Genomic DNA, 20423 nt, shown 5'->3' with positions numbered 1-20423 from the left:
ATTCTCTGAAATTTTTACCAATTATATGCTTTGATTTGCCACTAGAAAAGTTAGTCAACACCTTTCTAATTCAGTTTTGCTTTTTGTTTTTCATTAGTTTTGTTTGTTCGTTTGGGCTCTTACATTTAGCTCTAATGATGCACATAATTCCTTACACAATCTGAAGAATCCCCCTTTTAATAGGAGATAAAATGTGGAGAGCAACAGGGTCTACTCTTAGTGATTGTTTCATAATTAGTCATCACCACCAAGTCTTGGAGAGCTAGAGATGTAGGAATTACCTAATGAAAAACCTCTTTTCTCTAGGACTGTGTTGAGAAATTGGATAACTAATCTAATAGCAAAGTCCAGCATTTTGTAATTTTCACAGAGATTTTTATGATGATGTTTTAACAGAGGATAAAACACCTTAGTAGTAGAACCTCAATGACCATGCTTGAATTCTAAGAATTTAGATATAGATTAGGCTTTGTTCACTTCCTTAGTCTTTTTGTTCACTTCCTAAGTTTTTATCTGCATTCATGGGGCTCTTATCTATAGCTTGTATCACCTGTTCAAACACCAAAAGGAAAACAGGGTATACTGGACTCCGCACACACCGTCTATACCAAGGGGGAATTTGTGCATGTGCATGTGTGTGTCCACAATGAACAGTCATAGGTACTATGATGGGGAAAAATCATTTAGAACTATTTTAGATAAAAAGGTGTCTTGCCCTGGCTGACGTGGCTCAGTGGATTGAGTGCCAGCCTGCGAATCAAAGGGTCGCTGGTTCGGTTCCAACCAGGGCTCACACCTGGGTTGCAGGCCAGGTCCCCAGTAGGGAACGTGCAAGAGGCAACTATATATTGATGTTTCTCTCCCTTCCCCTCTCTAAAAATAAATTTAAAATTTTTTTACAAAAGTTGTCCTTATTACCAAAGTTTCCAAAGATCTGTAAGACTTTAAGTCCCTGATTTACAAAGAAAAACTCTGAAACACTGGGAATGGAGAGAAATAAGGAAGAAAGGAGTAAAAAGAAAACACCCAAGAGAGTTAGAAACATTATATAAATTCTCCCAACTAATTGCCAAGTTTCTTCTTTACTGGGCTTTATAGACTTATCCTCATTATCACAGGTAAACTCAGTATACGTGACAAGGAATGAAGCCAATCTAAATAAACTCAAAGGGTCTGAACGAAACTTAAAGTTCTAACATTTGGTAAATGAGCATAAAATATATTCATAGATTATATATTCTAGTTTTGCATATCACAATGACATCAAATTGTTAACTTCCTTTTTGTAGCTATTGGCATGGACAGTAAAACTTCACCAATTTTTTTTCAATGAAAGAAAAAATTATCAAGAATATATGATGAAATTATGGGCACAGATTTGAGACATGCAGCCATCCTAATTGTCCTTCAAAGTTCAACTCAAATACCACTTCCTCCTGGAAGCCTCCCCCAGGTCACACCAGGCAAAGACAAAGAATCCTCTTCTGGCTCCCGGTGATGCTGTTTTCAAAATCACTGAGGCACTGAGAAGAAAACTGCTGTATGCTGTGGTTATTCGATACTAGTATTATCTTCATTACCATATAACTATAATTGATTTCACAGTTATTTATTAAACACCTCCTATGGAATTATTACACACACCAGGAATTATGTTAGGTGCTAAGCACACAAGGATTGAAAAGTCAATTCCTTATGTTGTGGCATTTAAAATACTGTAAGCAAAAAAGGTTTCAGATGCCTTTATGTCTCCCATAAATCTTAGTCAAATGCCATACTACAAATTCTCAAAGGAAGTTTGAGTTTTTTGTGATAATAATTAAATCTAGCTTGATATCTGGCATCTCTTCACACTGTATCCCCAGCACATAGAACTCATCAAGTATTTGTTGAATGAGTTAATGATTTAACCTGCGGCAAGCTCCCTCATAAACTACATCGCTGGGAAGGTTGCATGGGCTTCATTCATGATGGGGACACATCGTTAATTGTAAGATTAAAACTGAATAACTTGATCATTTATTTTTCTGTTATGTAATTTTTTATTCTGGAATAATTTTGGAGACGTTTCAAAGATAATACAGAGTTCCCATGTACCCTTTACCCCTTCCCCCAGTTTCCTCTAATGTTAGCATCTTACATAACCGCAGGACATCAAAACTAAGAGATGAATGTTCACATGTTTCTATAACCAAAACTCCAGATTTCATTTGAATTTCAACTGTTTTCCCACTAACATCCTTTTTCTGTCCCAGGACCCAATTCGGTATACCACGCCGCATTTAGTTATCGTGTCTCCTGGGTCTACAATGTGACAATTTCTCAGTCATTTCATTTCTTGTTTTTTAAATCATTTTGACAGCTTTGAAGAATACTAGTCAGGTATATTTTTAGAATATCCCTCAATTTGGATTTTTTCTCCTAATTATACTGGAGTAAGGTGTTTTGGGGGAAAATATTGCAAAAGTGAAGGGCTACTCTCATTACAGGACACCAGCTGGTGACCTAAAGCAGCTTATCAAATTTGTCCACTGTAAACAATTTAACGTATTCTTAATTAAGAGTTGGAGATCAGTGAATATGTGTTAGTATAAACTATGAGATTGCTATTGTTAACCAATCATTGACGTGAATTTTGAGAGACCTAACCTATCCATTTCAAAGACAGTCAATAAAAACATTTAATCAATTGATTTCAATCATACACACACAAGTGCTCACAAACTAATACCTATAGAAACTGACTCAGGAGATAAAAGTTCCATAGTGAGTACTACGATGACTAAAATGACCGAGACAGCCATGCCAAAGTGCACACTTCCTACATGAGTAAACAGACGTCTGCTAAAATTAAACCATACCGTTACTGCATAAGTTAAATCAAGCACCTGTAATTACTCAGCATTACTGGCCAAATATTTCTGCGTAATACATTTTAAAATACCAATACTAACAACGAACAAAAGTATTTTATGGGAAACATATAACCATCTATTTCAGCAACATGCAATTTCCTAGTTTGTGGTTTTCCTGCCCTGACCATGACCAGGAAAATGCTTTATGTTTTTAAAAATAAATATTGTCCATTAACATTAATAAGAAACTGAAGAATGTTTAAAAATATTATTTTCATTTTAGTGATCTTACCTGACTATAAAAGTAATAGGCATTTAATTAATGAAACATTTATAGAATCTAGGAAATATGTAAGATACAGAATTTAAAATCACCCATCCATTCACCATGCAGTGTCAACACTATTTGATTTTCTTTTCTATTTTCCATTATCTTATTTTACATATTTTAATTAGAATAATAATTTTCTAAAGGTGTGTATTAAACTTCCCCAACAAAATCTGCATGGGAGTGGGAAGATGACCACAGAAAAAGCATTGACACATTGCAAAGGCTCGGTGTTACACACTGAATAAATGAATGAACGAGTGAATGATCACTGAGGTTTTACTACTTTGATTATAATCCAGTGGCTCCGTAACCAAACTCTGACATGAAAAAAGGAGTAAAACTCATTGTAACTATGATCTAAATTTGTCATAAAAACCCAGTTATTTTTTCTTTTACATTTATACATGAAGCCATATCCTGTGCCTGGAACTTACATTTTGAAGTTTGAGTCTATGGCATTCTGTCTATATTTCCTAAGTTATCTACATAGTACCTATATAAGAACTGTTCCAAAAGGAAAATGTGATTATCCAAAGTGCTACCTATGCAAAAAGAAAAACATAAAAGAAGAAGAAAGAAAAACAAGCTTCTGTTAAACCCAGAATGAGGCCAAGCAGTTAGCTGCCTCTGAATTCTATTCGACCAGTGCCAAGCACCGGGGGCACCTGAAGAAGGATGACTGTTTACCTGACTGACCTCTCCAAGGGAGGGTCTAAAAACTGCAATGTTATTTATGGAATGACTCCTAAGCTTAAGAAACAGTCAGCCTTTCAGCTTCTAACAGATTTCACGTGCGCCGCTTCAGAACCTCTTTGTACTCAAGCCAACATGACACAACCAATCCTTAGACTTTCCGAAACAGCTCAGTATCTGAGATTATGTCGTTTTCTTCCTCCACACTAAGCACACGTGCAAATGTCTAATGAATTTTTCAATATTTTTATCACATTCACATTTGCCTTAGTCAAAACAAAGCTAATAACAGTTTCCTGAGACCTGAATTAGTGGATGCTGATTCTTGGTAAATTCTGAGAAAACATTTCAAGCCAAAGGCAGCAGTCACTTAAATGTATGAATACAGACACACACACACACACACACACACACACACAAACACATCCCAATACATATATGCACACTTGTCATTTACTACCCTGTCAACCTTGCAGAGAAGAGACAATGAAGGAATTACATACCTTTCACTGCTTCTACTATCCCACTCATCCTGGGAATCCTGCTATGTTCACTGCCACTGTGTGGGGCCTGATCACTGATCAAACTGACGTACCCAGAAATGTGGAGTGTCTGATGCAGCAACAACCAGGGAAGTAAATCTCAGTATAAAGGTAATGGAGGGAGGGGGAAATGACAATCGATACTGCATTGGAAATTGTACAGCGCATTCCAAACCTTCCTCCTTCTCTTTTAAAAGAAAAAGAAAAACTATAGCCCTAAAAGGTACCAGTAGCAAAAAATTCATTTATTTAAAATATATTCACCATCTTCATTCAGTAAGATTTAAAGCAGTTTTCCTCATAAGTGTTCCAAAATAGATCTTTAGGTGAAGAATTAAGTTAGAAAATACAAAGCAGGCCCCTCCTGCACCTACATCAACAGGGAGAATAATCCTTCAGTTTGCAACAATTCAAGAGTCGGAAACATCAGGTTTATACTGGTTAAAGAATAACTAGTGGAAAAAGGGAACATGCAAATCTTTGCAACTGGAGCCTTCTAATTTCACCCAGAATGAGAAACCATACTTAGGAGCTACATCACAGAGCCCAAGAAAATCCCTCCGCTTTTCATGTTGGAAGGGTCTCTAAGGAGGGCCTGCTAAACTCTGACATAGTAAAACTCAGTGCATTTTTTCAGCTGAAAAAAATGTGTTACCTTATTGCAAAAATTTCCCAGGCTGAAGAATAACAATGTACAGTATCCCAAATTCATTTACATGTCAATGTTAAAAATCAGGTGAAATTTATTTGCAGACAAATATTAATTACCTTGAAATGTATAAACTGTGTTCTTACTAATTACCCTCCTATGTTGAATTTTTTTTTTTAAAACCATCCTGCCCTGGGAGGTGTGGCTTAGTTGGATGGTCATGTAGGTTCAATACCCAGTTGGGTTCTTCCTAGTCGGAGTGTGTGGGATAGGAAACCAATGTATGCTTCTCGCTCACATCCATGTATCTCTCCTTCCTTCTCCCTCCTGCCCTTCCCCTTTCTTTAAGATCGAGAAGCATGTCCTCAGATAAGGAGCAAAATTTAAAAATTAAAATGAAAAGCACCATCCTGCTGTCAAAAATGTCAAATAGATAAAGATCTAAAATAAAAATTAGAAGCCCTAAGCCTCATTTTTAGCTCTTTCATTGCGTTTTTAATATTAAGTGGAACAAATGCTCTGGGCTAGCTCCAATGTCAATGTCTCGGACCCAGCTCCTGATTCACTTTAACAAATCACACACCTTTTGAAGAAATTTAAGGGTCACAAAAACATAAGCATAACGTGGGTTTTCCTAGTAACTGTAAAAAAAAATTGGACTCTTTCATTTCTGTCTTTTTCATTCAATTCTATAATACCCCTAGGGGATGGACACAGCATATACCATCCTTAGTCTCCAAAGACAATCTGATACAAAAAAAGAATAAGTGACATGAACAAGGTCACCCGGCTAAATGAACAGCAGACCTAGACCAAGATCTTCAACTAACAGAAGAGCAAGGAAATTCAAGTAGAAGTGTGCACTTTGTCTTGGGCACAGAAAGTATATAAATACTGACCCTACAGCAATATAATGAAAAACTATAACTACCATGCTGCTTTGACTTCAAAACCCTAAAAACCAACTTGCAAAATAAATCTCTACCAATTGCTGCTCTGCCTAGAGAACATTTTATGCGCCATGGCACAAATCCTCCAGGCTTCTTAACTGCTAAAAATCTGAGGGTGATGAGGTTCCACAGGTGAAAGAAAAATAATATCAAATCAAAACACCAAGCTTCACCAATACAGCATTTCTAAAGATCCTTCCTCATTTTAGAACCAGCCGCACAAAGGTCTTGTCATACTACCCTCAACAAGACTCAGTTTGTTAACAGGAAAATAATGCTGCACAAACACAATCTAAGGAAACTCAGTTTCCAAAACACCATCAAGAGCTAATGAATACAAATAAGAAATATGTATACGAACATATATGCTATAAGAAAGGCCAAGCTTATTTTTAACTCGAGGCTTAGAGATTATGATGTGCAACCAAAGAGACTAGCACTTAAGTGAGAATCTGGAGACAGGGTTACAGGTCCAGCTTTGGCATTAATGTATGTCCTCTGCTCCTTGGGTAAGTCTCTTCCCCTCAGCTTCTCTATCTCTAAAACCAGTAGGGCAAACTCCACAACTGCTAAAGTTGTAGCTTCCTGATTTCCCATCCAAAGCCCTAAATGCATATGCATATATATGCATACTATCTATTATATATGCATTACACATATGCATTATATATGTATATGTGCATTATATATATATGGGTATAGTTTCCCATACACTATAAAAACATAACCTTTTGTTTGTCTATTTTACACTTTATTCCTAATTCTTTTTTACTATTTTGTCCACAGCTATAATTATTGCTCAGTTACAACAATTAACACTTTATGTAAGTGCTTACTGATTGACAGGTACATGCTAACACTTTACATATATTAACTTCCTCACCACAACCCTCCGAGACAGAAAACATTGTTGTTCCCATTTATTTTATTTCATTTTCTAACGTGAGGAAACCGAGATAAAGAGCAATTATGTAACTTGCCTGGGTCATAAGGTTCACAAGTGGAGAAGCCAGGACTTGACCCCGAGCACTCTGACCCTGCTGCACACCCCACTTAACTGCCACAGGCAGTTTGCGGAGAAATGTGAAATGTAGCACAGTTCATCTGCAAAATGTGGGGGGGGGGGGGGGGGGGGCCAAAACTGAACTTACCCTATGAACTCTTTCAAAAGACTTATAAACTCAGCATAAGCACTGGCCACACTGGGGTTTTTTTTCCCCTACATTTCAGTTTCAGAAGTAAATGACATTGATCTTAAAGAGTTTAACTTAAATCTTCCTTCTTTTACCCACTGGGGGTGGGCGGACGCACGAATAACAGAAACTGTGGAAATTCTGGTGAGTTCCACGTCCCCTGTCAAGCAAGCACCACTCCTTGTAACACGGCTGGAAGTCACAGTCTAGAGACACTGCAGGTTAAGTCATGCACCCTAAAACCGAACAGCAGAAAACAGTGACCAGCCACCACCAAGTCTGCAGCCTGAATTTTCTATGGCTCAGCACTCTACGTGCAGAGACCGTGGGGTAACACTTGAAACATATGCGCTTCGATACGTGTTGCAGTGTGCATTTAAACCGTGAACTGGTATTCTCAATCAAAACAGAGTGAAAATCTAGCAATCAAGGAAATCCTATTTCACCATCTAGCACACTGTTACATGTATATGTGTCCCATTCATAAATCAACTGGAATCTCAAGAGCACGGCACTTAGTTGAGTTCCCCAAGAGAGGTTCGGCATTTCGGTGGGCCGAGGCCCGGGGAAGTGGAGAAAGTCGGCCTGAGTTCTAGCGCTCAGGAGGCCGACGCTGCCTCTCAGGGTCCCACAGCCCTGGAGGGCCCTGGGCTGCCCCCGACAGTGGGGCGAGTCCCGGTTTGGCAAGGCCAAAAGGAAATTACTTAAGGGAAGAGGGCACGGGCTGCTGCTCCCGCAGGGCAAAGACACACTTTGGCTCACTACTTCGCTTGAGTTTCATGTCCAAGGCCACGGACCTTTATCGCCAGCTCTCACAAACCTGTCCCTCAGAGACAGGGGTTGAGAGCAGCAGCGAGAAAAGATGGGGAGAGGAGGTGCGTTGTTTCAGCTTTAGGGGAAAATAAACACTGAGATCAAACAGCCCGTAGAGAAGTCAGCGAAGACTTCGCTGGGCCTGTCTCAGGGCTTCTGAATCACTTCCTCCTTTTCGGATGTGCCTCTGAGTTGAAGCTGATGAACTTTCGTGAGAAAATCGTGCCTCTCCGGGACGCTTCCTGCGCGCAGGCGAGCCTAGCGCCGCGCGCTGTCTGTGGGCACAGACCCTGCCTCGCCGCCAGGCCACGCTCTCGGCGGCAGCGGCGAGCAGAGGAACCGGACGCGCTCCCGGGAGACGCCGACGCCGCCCGGCCCTCCCTCGGCTTACCCCAGGGTGCTGATGAAGCCGTTGACCGAGCCCTCCGCGTACAGGGACACGATGTCCCCTATGTAGAGGAAGCTGGACATTTTATCAGACATACTGCTTCATGCTCCAAAGTAGACGTCCTTCCTCTTCTCTGCGCCTCGCCGCCCTCTCCAGGGAGCCGCCGCGGCAGAGGCAGAACGGAGCGCACGACTGCTGCACCGAGGGCCGCTGCAGAAGGCACGGCCGGGGCGACCGGACTGTCGGCTGCGCCCTGCCCCGTGCCGGGGGAGCTGGCAGGAGCAAAGTCGCAGCTGCGAATACCCAGCGATGAGCACAGCGCTGGCGCCCCGAGATCCGCAGCGGCCTCCCCAGCAGGTTTCCTGTTCCTTTCCGAAGTTTTCTCTCCAACACCTTGCTCCTCCTCCTCCCTCCCCCGAGCCCCCTCCCTTCTCTGTACCCCCCTGCCCCGCCCCCCGCCCCACTGCCGTGAACACCACCGGGAAGAAGCTGGTGGCTGCAAAGCCTCTAGTCGCCCTCGGGGGAATTTTTGGACCAGGTGGTGGTGCCCATTGGGCGAAGGGGAGGAGAGGAGCTGGGGAGGAGGGAGTAGGAGGCCAATCGGAGAGCGGGCGCCTGGGGCGGAGCTGGGCAGGGGCGGTGCGACTCTGGGGAGGCCCGGCCACCCGGGAAGCCTCCAGTTGGCTGGCAAGAGGATGGGCCGCGGGGAGGCGCTGCAGGGGTGGCAGGGGCTCAGCGCCGGGGAAGTCGCTGGGTGTAGACACCAGGGAGAGGCTAGACCTGCGGTGTGGCAGTCCCCGCCTGGGACAGTGAAGGATAGCGGCCGAAGCTTGAAGGGGGCCAGTGAGGATGAGAATTGGCGGGGGGGGGGGGGGGGGGGGGGGGGGGGGGGGGGGGAGGGGGAGGGGGGGGGGGGGGGGGGGGGGGCGGGGGGGGCGGGTGCGAGGGAAGGGGGCGGTGGGGTAAACCAGTGACTCGCCCCAAGATGAAAAGGAGGAGAAGGAGCGGGAGAGTGGGATGGGTGGGATGGGTATTTGCTGACAAAGGGAGGGGAAGATATTGAAGTAAACAAAAACAATAGAAATAAAAAATAGATACATACGAAAGAAAAGTAAGAGGGCGAGAGGGCGAGAAGAGAGAGGAAGAGAGGGGGAGAGAGGGGGAAGGAAGAAAGGGTCTCTATTTGGAGTCTGTAGTTTTGGTTTTTGTCTCAAGTACATGGCGTTAGTGAAATGACCAGTTGGCAGACGTCCAGGTGGAGGTTAGCCCCCTGGGAGCGAAATGTCACTTGGCTGAGCAGCAATTTTTGTAGCCAACGGTTGGCAGTGAACTTTCTTTTAAGTCTCCAAGGCTCCACCTCCCTCGGTTGACTCCAAGCCCAGGTTTAGGCTTCCACCTTCTGGAGCCCACAGTCACTGTCTCGATGACAGTCTTTGTTTGTTTACTTTTAAAGCCGCTGATTTCTGAGAAACACAAATGCCATATGATTTCACTTATATGTGGAATCGAAACAACAAAATAAACGATCAAACGTAACGGAATCAGGCTCACAGACACAGAGAACAAGCTGATGGTTGCCAGAAAGGAAGGGGTGTATGAAGGGGGAGTGAAATAGGTGAAGGGATTAAGTACAAAGTGGTAGTTACAAAGTAATCAGAGAGAGGTGAAGCAGAGCCTAGGGAACAGTGGGCCATAATGTTGGGAGAACTATGTGTGGCACCAGGTGGGAACTGGAATTGTGGGGAACACTGTAAAGCATAAGATTGTCTAACCACTATGCTGTATGCCTGAAACGAATACAAAATAATACTGAACGTTAACAGTAATTGAAAAATAGTTCTTTTAAAAAAAATGCTGCTCTTAAAGCTCAACACCTCTGTTCCTTTTGTGGCCCCCATCTTCCATAACACCATTTTAGAAGCCTTTTGCCCTGTCTCTCCTGACCACCTGGAGAGGGTGAACTCTTTGGGCGGTGGTTAGGACACTCTCCACCCTGAGAATTGTGACCCAGGTAATCCCTACAGAGCAAGGTTTGCAAAAAAACAGAGGAACTCAGGGCGTGCAGAGGGGTGTGTGCCAAATTGTGCAACTGGCCAAAATTGTAATTTACAGTTCAAAAGTATCTTACAGTTCAAAAATGGTTTGGGTTGAGCCTTATAAACACATAATAGGATATGAAAGAAGAATAAGCTTAACATACAAATGTTTGTGTCTGGGGGGGGCAGGGCTGGGAATACAAGAAAGAAAACTGTACTTGAACAAGAGTTAAATTAAAAAAAAAGAATATATCAGGAAAAAAAAACAAATGTTTGTGTCTAGAAAGCCTGGAGAACAGAGAATAGTGTTAGACCCAGAGTCCAGGAAATGCCAGTGCAAAGCCTGTAAGTGTTAAGATAAACTTGACCCAGTCATTGTCCTACCGTAGAGCTGATATCTTTAGTTCTGTGTTCTCCTTTGAAAAGTTAATTAGCAACTTAGATATGCCTGTTATATGCTAAAAGCCCTTGTCTGTCTACACACATAACATTACTATTGGGTGCCTCCAAGACATTGATCATATGAGCTATTAAAAAACTTAAGTCAGAACAAGATGATGACCTTGGAAACTGAGGTATCCGTTTATCAAAGAGATGCATGGATTACATTCTATTATTCCTCACATTGCACTCTCCTGTGCCATATATCTAGTGGATGTTCTACTATTATTTCTCAACTGAGGACAGTTTCCTTTGCTTTTTTAGATAGAGGAAGGGAGGGAGAGAAACATCAGTACAAGGGAAACATCAATCAGTTTCCTCTGTATGCACCCGGCCCAGGGATGAACCTGCAGTGTAGGCGTGTGCCCTGAGCAGAAATCCAGTCTGCAACCTTTCTGTTATAGGACTACGCTCCAACCACTGAGCCACACCAGCCAGGGCACTGTTCAACAACTATTGATCAAAGTCATTCGTGTTTTTCATTGTTTCCTCTAGGCACGACCTATCTGTGGGCAACATATTACAAAACAAGCAGGTATTTACGCAAATGAATAATGAACAGGTACAAACTTAGCCAAACCTAATGTCTTTCTTGCTTCCCAGCTCAGCCCCTCCACTCACCGCCCACTGAGGAGTCCAATAGGGTCTCAGGGTTCGACTGAGTTGGATGATGGAGAAGGTGGTCCAGCAGCTGCCAAAGGCTCCTTCCACAACAGCAGAGCCTCCTTAAGATGGTCTTCCCAGCCTTCGCTATTACAGCAACGCTGGCCCTCCACCTGCTCAGCTCAGAAAACTTGGAACCGTTTTTTTAATTTAAATTTTATTTTTCAATTATAGTTTATATTCAGTGTTATTTTGTATTGATTTCAGGTGTACAGCATAGTGGTTAGACAACCATACCCTTTACCAATTGTTCCCCGTGATATTTCCAATATTCACCTGGCACCATAGTTGTTACAATATTATTGACTATGTCCTTGGAGTCATTTTTAACTCCTTCCTCTCAAACCCCACACTCAGTCCATCAGCAATCTGCCAGCTCTGCCTTCAAACTGTGAACAAAATGTTCCATTTGCCAATAAAAATCATGTTTTTCATTAAATGGCACCACCAACCTCTGAAGAATCCAGGCACAAAGTCTTGCGGTCAGTCTTCAGTCCCTTCTCTGCCTATTTCTTTCTCCCTATTATCTCCCAAATGTCTCTTCTTTGTCTTCTCTGCTCTCCTTTCTCTGTTGCCGGCTCATTGACGTCCACCCTTCCAGTCTCCCAGACTTGCCATCCTGGTGGCAAGCCAGAGCACTCGCCTTACAGAGTGGACGTGATCAAAACCCCTCAAACTTTCTTTCAAAGACGCCCCATTGTCTGCAGAAGGAACCTCGAAGGCTTTCATCCGCTGGCATGAATATCAGATGTTGAGAACATCAGTCCATCTAAATGGAGTCCCCTGTGCTCAGAATATGTGACACTTCAACCTGACCCGGCCTCTGACACTGTGCGGGATCTGGCCTCCTTCCCCTTTCGAAACCTAGTTTCGACTCTTCCACGTCTGGGTTCCTCATGAAAAGCCAGACTCCCCACATATGAGCTGACACTTTTTGTCTCCATGCCTTTGAGTGTGACGGTCCCTGTTCCCAAAATTGCTCTTCCTCCTTCCCTTGTCCCGCCTCCACCTGCCTGGGCCGCACTCCCCCAGGGGAGCTTCCCAGACGCCACCAAGGCAAAGTTCCCTTTTCCCTGAATCCCCGCAGCCAGGCCACTCTGCCTCTAACGTTGGTGGGTCTCCAGGGCAAGAGTCATTGGAGGCTGTCATAAATATTATAAATAGTAAAAGTTGCTTATTAAGCTAAGAAATTATTAAAAGTATTTCTCGTTTGCAAAATCTCCCTGCCCACCATCACTGCAAACAGTCGCCATCGGGCCACACTGTGGACCACTCCTATCGTGCCAGCTGTGCGGCACACGCTTGGGCAGGTGAATAGGGGCCCATCTATGCATGGGATTCTGGAATCCAGACACCCAGGGATAGTCTAGAAGTGGAAGAAAAAGCTCAGACTCCTTGCGGACATGTCCCCTCCTTTGTCCAGAACCCAGAGTCCGGAACAGGAGCTCATTGGCCTGATCTAAGAGCACAGTCATTTCAAGGTCCCTCTCAACCCTTTCCACCCTGTCTGCCTCTTATTTCTGTACCTCTTGAGTCTTACCAAAATAGAAGCACCCCTGAGAATGAGGTCAGTGTTCAAATTACTCATTTAGGACTTCAATAAACATTTGGTAAATAAATAAAATAATAAATAACTCATGCAGAATTTTTGAACCCTTAAATATTTTATTACCTCTAATGATGACACCAGTAATTGTCATGAACATCAGTTCAGCTGAATGGTATTCAAAGTGTCTCTTGTGCAAAAGCCCTAGTCATCATTGCCCTAAAACATGTACAGGGAGAAGTAATAAAAAAAAAAGCAGAGTATAATATTTGAAATGTTTACTCCCGAACAAAAATGAGGTTCCAGTAAAGAGTTCTTCCATCATAGATGTATTCAGGGTAATTTAGATTCCTTGTTCACTTGGATGTGCTCAGATCAGTACTAGCAATGAAAGGGTTTGTAATCTGTTGCCTGTCAACTGAGCCTTTCGTGAGTAGCTGTCTTCATTCCCTTGCCTTGTAATAAATATAATTTTTAATATATAAGTGTTTTTAATGAGCTGCTTCATGAGATACAAATAAAGTGTGGGTTTTTTAATGACTCCCTTGCAACAATAAAATCCCCATGTTCTGTTCCTCAATGATATTTCAAGGACAGCCCTTGGATTAAAGTTATTTTCCTTTGTTACACACACACACACACTCACACACTCACACACACTCACACACACTTCCTGGTTCAGTCCAGTTTAAAATGTTGGTTTCATCTCTTCTCAACTGCGTCAGGTCGATTGGGACAGCCATGAGGACGGCGTGTGGTCTGTTTTCTCACTCCTACCCACAGTTTCACACTTGAGCTCCTTGGGGGTTGAGACAGTGAAGTCAGATCAGAATGAAATGGGCAAATGTATTGTTCTGAACTGGGTGTGTGATTTCAGTGCTCTCTTAACAACTGCTGCTTGCCTGGCCAACACGGGTTGACCATGGGAGATTCAGGCAGGGTCTGCTTCATGGTCGTGCCACCTGTGCAGTAGTAGCCCGGGGCCACGTGCCCAGAAGGGCCCGTGCCTGGTTTGATATTTTGCTGGTGCCATCTAGAAATTCTTGATCACTTTTGAACAAACGGCCTGCATTTTCATTTTGCACTGAACCCTGCAAATCATGTAACCTTACCACACCAGATGGCTATATAAGCTGCTCCACTGTCTCCTTCACTGCTTCGCTCTTTCTCTGTCCAATTCCCCTTTTCCTACTGAGGTCAACAAGTCTGACATACCGGGGACCAACCGAGCTGCCTTACATTAGGACATTCAGGGCCAGGCGCCTCCCCTCATGGGCACTGCCACTCTTTACAAAATATTCTCTGGGGACGCCCCTTCACTCCTTCACTAAGCCAGAACGGACAACTCTGTCAATTCACCATAATCAACCTCCATTCACTGTGGAGGTTTCTGTGGATTTATTCTCTAATGTACATGCACTAATCCTTTGTACTTCCTGCTGTGAAATTTTGGGTGAAAAAAAGGGCGTACTTGAGGCTTCCGGGTCCAAGGAGGAAGGAGAAGGGTGGATGGTACAGGGCATATGTAGGGGGGCATCGCATCCCCATCCTCAGCCACTGTTGTGAGGTAGTTTCCGTGGCCGCCCCCTGACATCTGTCCACCTTCCCTCATGTCTAACATAACTGCCTGAATGGGGTTAAAACCACCCCAGCTCCAAGTGTGGGGCCAGACCAGCCTGAACCAGCGCTTCTCAAACATATGTACAAGAACCACCTGGAGAGCTTATAAAAACACAGCTCCCTGGGCTGCATCCTGTGAGATTTTCACTGGGCAGGTCTGGGGTAGGGGGGTGCTTATTCGCATTTCTAAAGGGGGTGGTTGTGTGTGGGCATGGAGGGGTGAGGCCAAAACAAACCTTGGCTAGTGAGAAAGCCTTGATGGCAAAATAAGTTGGTTTTTATTTTGAAATAATCTAAACGTTGCCAACAAAATACATAACTCTGACCCAAATTCAGCAACTTTTATAATTAGCCACCATTGTTTTACGGTTGTTTTTCTACACACACACACACACACACACACACATATATGATTTATTGCAGAATCATCTGAGCGCTGGGTGCGTACAGCATGCCCATTACCTCCTAAAACTTACTGTTTTCCTAAAAACAAAGACATTCTCATATATCCACAGTACAGCTATTATCACGTCCAGAAAATACACCAATGATCTAAAACTTTAATCTGATGTCCATATTTCAATGTATCATTGTCCAAATCATGTTCTTTACAGAATCATTTTCCTCCAGGACACATTCAGACTTTAGTTGTCATAGCTCATCAATCTCTTTTGATCTGTACCAATTCCCTGGCCATTCTTTGTCTTGAATGGCATTGACATTTAAAAAGAATACAGCCTATTTATTTACAGGTTAGACCTCAATGTGGGTGTGTCTTGCATTTCTTTATAATTAGATGAGATTAAACATTTCCAGCCAAATGACCACAACACGTGGCGGTGTGGCCTTCCCCAGGTATCTTGACCCCAAGCACGCGATGCCCATCAGCCCCCTTGTTGATGAGGTTAGTTTTGATCACTGTCAAACTCTTGTCTGGTCAATAAGAATTTAGGAACGATTCCAAACCACCTCTCCTTTCAAGGTCTGGTCCACGAGAAACAATGCCTTCCTTAGCCTCGGAAAACTACAGAAACACATAGAAGCAGCAACGAACCTGATTTTTCTGCCCAAACTGCTGTGCAGCCCACCTCTTGACCTTAAACGTCTCTGTGTCCAAAGTTGGACTCTGCCATCAGCCTGCTTAGTTTCCCTACCTGATGGGGACAAACACCAACTCCCCAAGCGGCAAATTTGAAGTTCTTCTCACTAGCCAAGTTAGGAAAGCCAATCGCCACACTTCACCCCACCTGACGCCCCTTCTGCACAGAGCCCTCTGCCTTGCCATGGGGCAGAGTGGGCCTCAGAACACAGCCACAGCTCACTCCAAAGCACTCATCACTACAAAATCCTCCTATCCCCAACAGCCTAATCAGTTTATACCTTTGGTCTGGAAGGATTTTTAAGCATTATAGCCCTGATTTTTTAAATGTTTCCTTGCAAAATTTGCATCTTGGTCTTATTTATTGTATTTTATGCAATTGAAACTCCCAGTTTAACATTCTATTAAATATTCTTTAAGAACTTCTGGTAAGATGGCGGTGTACGCAGACATGGCTCGCTTCACACAACCACATCAAAATTATAACTAAAATACGGAACAACTGTTGCTCAGAACCATCTGAAATCTAGTTGAATGGAAGTCTGACAACTACAAAATTAAAGAAACCACATGCATCCGGACTGGTAGGAGGGGGACAGATGTGGAATGGGCTGGTCCCACATCCACGTGTGGTAGATAAAAACTCAGGAGAGAGATCTCAAAAGTGAGGAGTTCCAGGCCCACACCAGCAACCCCCAGCCCAGGGTTTCAGTGCCAGGAAGATAAGTCCCCATCACTTCTGTCTGCAAACACCAGGGGACACTGAGTCTGTGGAAGACACTGCAAGAGCCCTAAGCAGTTCCTCTTTAAAAATCCACGCATGGACTCACCTATTCAAACTCCCTCCCTCTGAGTCCAGCATTCGGGTAGCAGCTTGAAAGGCACCAGTGGCACACAGGGAGGAACTGGAGTGTCTGCCATCAAGAAGAGCAGAGACCATTGTCCCTTTTCTGAGCTCTCACCCCACAGAGCCCTCCAAAGCTGCTTTTCCATATGAATGGCTGGTCTTTGATCATGCTTCACAACTTCCTAAATCCTCTCAAACAAGCAGCAGCTGGCCTCAGTGAGCCCCAGGCCCAGAACTAGCAACCTAGATTCACAGCTTGCCTTTGCCTGGAAATATCCAGGCCCAGCACAAGTAGCAGCCATCTCAGATTGCTTAACAATGCAGGCTATGGCCCAGGACAAAACACAGATGCGGGCAGATCTTGGCCTGCACCACCCAGGAAACCCCAGGGCCCATACACCCAGCAGACAGCTTCAGACCACGTCAGAGCACCACCACCCTGACCCCGCAAAGCCGATCCTCCACAGAGGGTGGAGGTTTGTGGTCAGTGGTCACAGCCAGTCCTTGCAGCTGACTGGCCTGGGTAAATCCCTCCCATTGATCTGCCAACAGCAACCAAGGCTGAACTACAAGAGTACGGTGTACTCAGTCCACATTAAGGGTCCACCTGAGTACACAGCTTGAGTGATAGAAGAGGTTGTGCCACTGAACCTTACAAGACACCTAATACATTAGGCCATGCTACCAAGACAGGGAGTCATAGCAGCTCTGTCTAACACACAGAAACAAACACAGGGAGGCTGCCAAAATAAGGAGACAAAGAATATGACCCAAGTGAAAGAACAGATCAAAACTCAAAAAAAGAGAAAGAACTAAAAAAATGGAGATAAGCAATCTCTCAGATGCAGAGTTCAAAACACTGGTTATAAGGATGCTCAAGGAACTTAGGGAAGACCTTGGCAGCATAAAAAAGAGCCAGTCAAAAATGAAGGATACACTAATTGAAACAAAGAACAATTTACAAGGAAACAATAGTAGAGTGGATGAAGCTGAGAATCAAATCAATGAGTTGGAACATAAGGGAGCAAAAACACAAGAAGAAAAAAAAGAATCCAAAACAAAGACAGTGTAAGCAAACTGTGGGATAACTTTAAGCAATCCAACATTCACTTTATAGGAAAAGAGAAAGAGTAAGAAATTGGAAATCTATTTGAAAATACAATGAAAGAAAACTTCCCTAATTTGGTGAAGGAAATAGACATACAAGTCCAGGAAGGACAGAGAGTCTCAAACAAGATGGGGCGCAAAAAGGCCCACCCCAAGATACATCCTAATTAAAATTCCAAAGGTTAAAGATAAAGAGAGGGAAGGGGATGTGGAAGAATGGTTGAAGAGGTAAGAGGATTAAGAAGTACAAATAGGTAGTTACAGAATAGCCAAGGGGATGTAAAGTACAGTATAGGAAATGGAGTAGCCAAAGAACTTACAGGCATGACTTGTGGACATGAACAAGGGTGGGGAATTGCCTGAGGGAGTGGGTGCTAGGTGGAGGGGAAAAAAGAGGAGACAGTCAGGATAACTATAATAGTGTAATCAATAAAATAGAATTTAAAAAATGAAAAAATTCTTTTGGCCTATTTGATAGGGTCACAGGCTCTTAGAGATATTTATTTTACATGGCCTGCTATTGAATTGCTCATGGCCCAGTCACGATAACAAAGAAAAATGGGAATTAAAAAAAAATTTTTTTAGAGAGGAAGGGAGGGAGAAAAAGAGGAAGAGAAATATCAATGTGTGGTTGCCTCTTACGCGCCCCCTACTGGGGACCTGGGGCACAGCCCAGGCTTTGCCCTGACTGGGAATCTAACCAGTGACCCCTTGCTTACTCAGCCACGCCAGTCAGCGCAAGAATGGGAATTTTAAAGAAAAATATATTCATATTTCAAATCTTGACTGCTTCAATTTGCAACAATTCTTTCCAAAGTACAATTTTATGTTTCCAGCTAAATCTTAGGACAGTATTTTTTAATCACTAAAAAGGATCCCATAATGGTACACCAGAATACTTAAGAATAAAAGCATCGCATAGAACTGGTTTAAGTTACTAACTCACTAATTTACCCGCTGCCAGTAAGTACTGAAATACTTAAGTTCTGAGGCCTCGTTTCCCTTATACATAAAATGAGGCCAATAATGGTGTCTACTTCCTATGGTCCTTGTGAGGTTTAAATAAAAATGTATTTAAAGGGCTTGGTATATCATCTTGCACCAAGTAAGTACTGAATAAATGTTAGCCATTTATATGAATATCATTATCTGAGAGAAAATTAATATTGAGGATCGTGAAAAACAGGCATGAAAGATGGTGTAACCTGTGTAAGGAGGCACACTAGTGATGAAGCCGGCACCAGACCCGTCTCTGTGACTCCACATCAGCAGCTCTTTCATTCAGAAACCAGTTCCTTCAGTAAACAACAGTTCACATGGCATAGTTATTGCAATTTTGACCTCTGTGAAAGGTATTTGAATTTTTTAAATGCCTATAGGAGAACAAAATTAAATCTTTAACAAGGAAATATCAGACATAACTGAGGAAACAAATTCTGAGACAAGAAAACAAAGGGACTAAACATCCAGTCTGGTTTGCAAAACCACCCAGTATGTCACACAGGAACTCTAGTTCCGCCAGCTGACAGCTTTTATCTCTTCCCAGAAGAGAGCTGATAAAACCCACAGAAAGAATTGCCATCTAACTCCAAAGAATGCTGTCATGCCTGTGGTCCCCTGGATGACAGTGGAAGACATAATGCAGGACTTTGACCAGCCGCCTCTTACAGACTTCCAGCAACCATAAGCAGGGAAGCTTGGACAGATCGGTCCCTAAAATTCAAATTAAGAGAGATTTTTCAAAATCTCCAAGATGAGAGATTTCTCAAAATCTACCAGCTTCCAAGATGCCCCAGTATTCTGGACCACTCTGAAAGGTTTACTTCTTTTAATGAATGGAAACAGACTGCTAAGGCCAGAGTCAATAACTGGTAAATGCCAATGGGAAAGACATGAGAGTAATTCTTTTTAATTAAATTTATTGGAGTGACATTAGTTAATAAACTTACATAGTTTATTACAAGTGTACAAGTGTACAAATTTATGATATATCATCTGTATATTGCATTGTGTGTCCACCACCCAAAGTCAAATCATCTTCCATCACCATTATTTACCCCCCTTTACTCCTCACTATGCCCCAGCTCCCTTCCCTCAGAGTAACCAGCACATTGTTGTCTGCATCTATGAGCTTTTGTTTGTTTTTCTTGTTTATTCATTAGTCTCTTTCAGTTTTATAAACTACATGAGTGAAATCATGGTTATTGAATTCTAACTTATTTTCTTGGTAGAGGGAAACGAGATGGACTGCGATGAAGGAGACTAATACGCTTTAGTGAGTTTCATCTCTGAGTCTCTGTTGCTAAGCACTCTTCATACATTATCTAATAGCCCCCACGAGATCAGCACTATTGTTAGCCCCACTTTGTAGCTAAAGAAACTGAGGCTTAGAGAAATTAAAGAACGCACCAAAGGTCACCCAATAAGGCACATGGGAAAATAGCACTACTACTCAGAAAAGGGCAAAACCTGCAATGATGCGCCCAAAGGGCACTTCCTGAAGTCCTTTTTGTCACCCCCAACCCATCCTCCAAGTTTGCCTTGGTTTCCTTTCTTTTGTGTACATGGCATAAGCTGCCACACTGTGGGCTTGCTCGTGTATATTATTTCAGACATACACACTGACGCTGATTACCCAACCAAAACATGG

At 43.0% G+C, this 20423-nt stretch overlaps 1 protein-coding gene across 3 annotated transcripts in view; it reads right to left on the bottom strand.

Annotated features, from left to right (window-relative positions):
• Positions 1–8832, bottom strand: part of ITPR2 (inositol 1,4,5-trisphosphate receptor type 2) — a 456496-nt gene extending 447664 nt beyond the window's left edge. For 2 of the 3 annotated variants that reach the window (XM_037033923.1, XM_037033924.1), the window contains exon 1: positions 8418–8832. In XM_037033923.1, the coding sequence (XP_036889818.1) occupies positions 8418–8509 (92 nt within the window). In that variant the 5' untranslated portion in view covers positions 8510–8832. The remainder of the gene's footprint in view (positions 1–8417) is intronic. The other variant, XM_037033925.1, reaches the window with a different exon arrangement.
• Positions 8833–20423: the final 11591 nt, after the last annotated feature.

Source organism: Sturnira hondurensis, unplaced genomic scaffold (genome assembly GCF_014824575.4).
Source record: "Sturnira hondurensis isolate 20B ecotype Veracruz unplaced genomic scaffold, ASM1482457v3 Scaffold0021795, whole genome shotgun sequence".
NCBI lineage: Eukaryota > Metazoa > Chordata > Mammalia > Chiroptera > Phyllostomidae > Sturnira > Sturnira hondurensis.
This window is presented reverse-complemented; position numbering and strand designations above follow the sequence as displayed.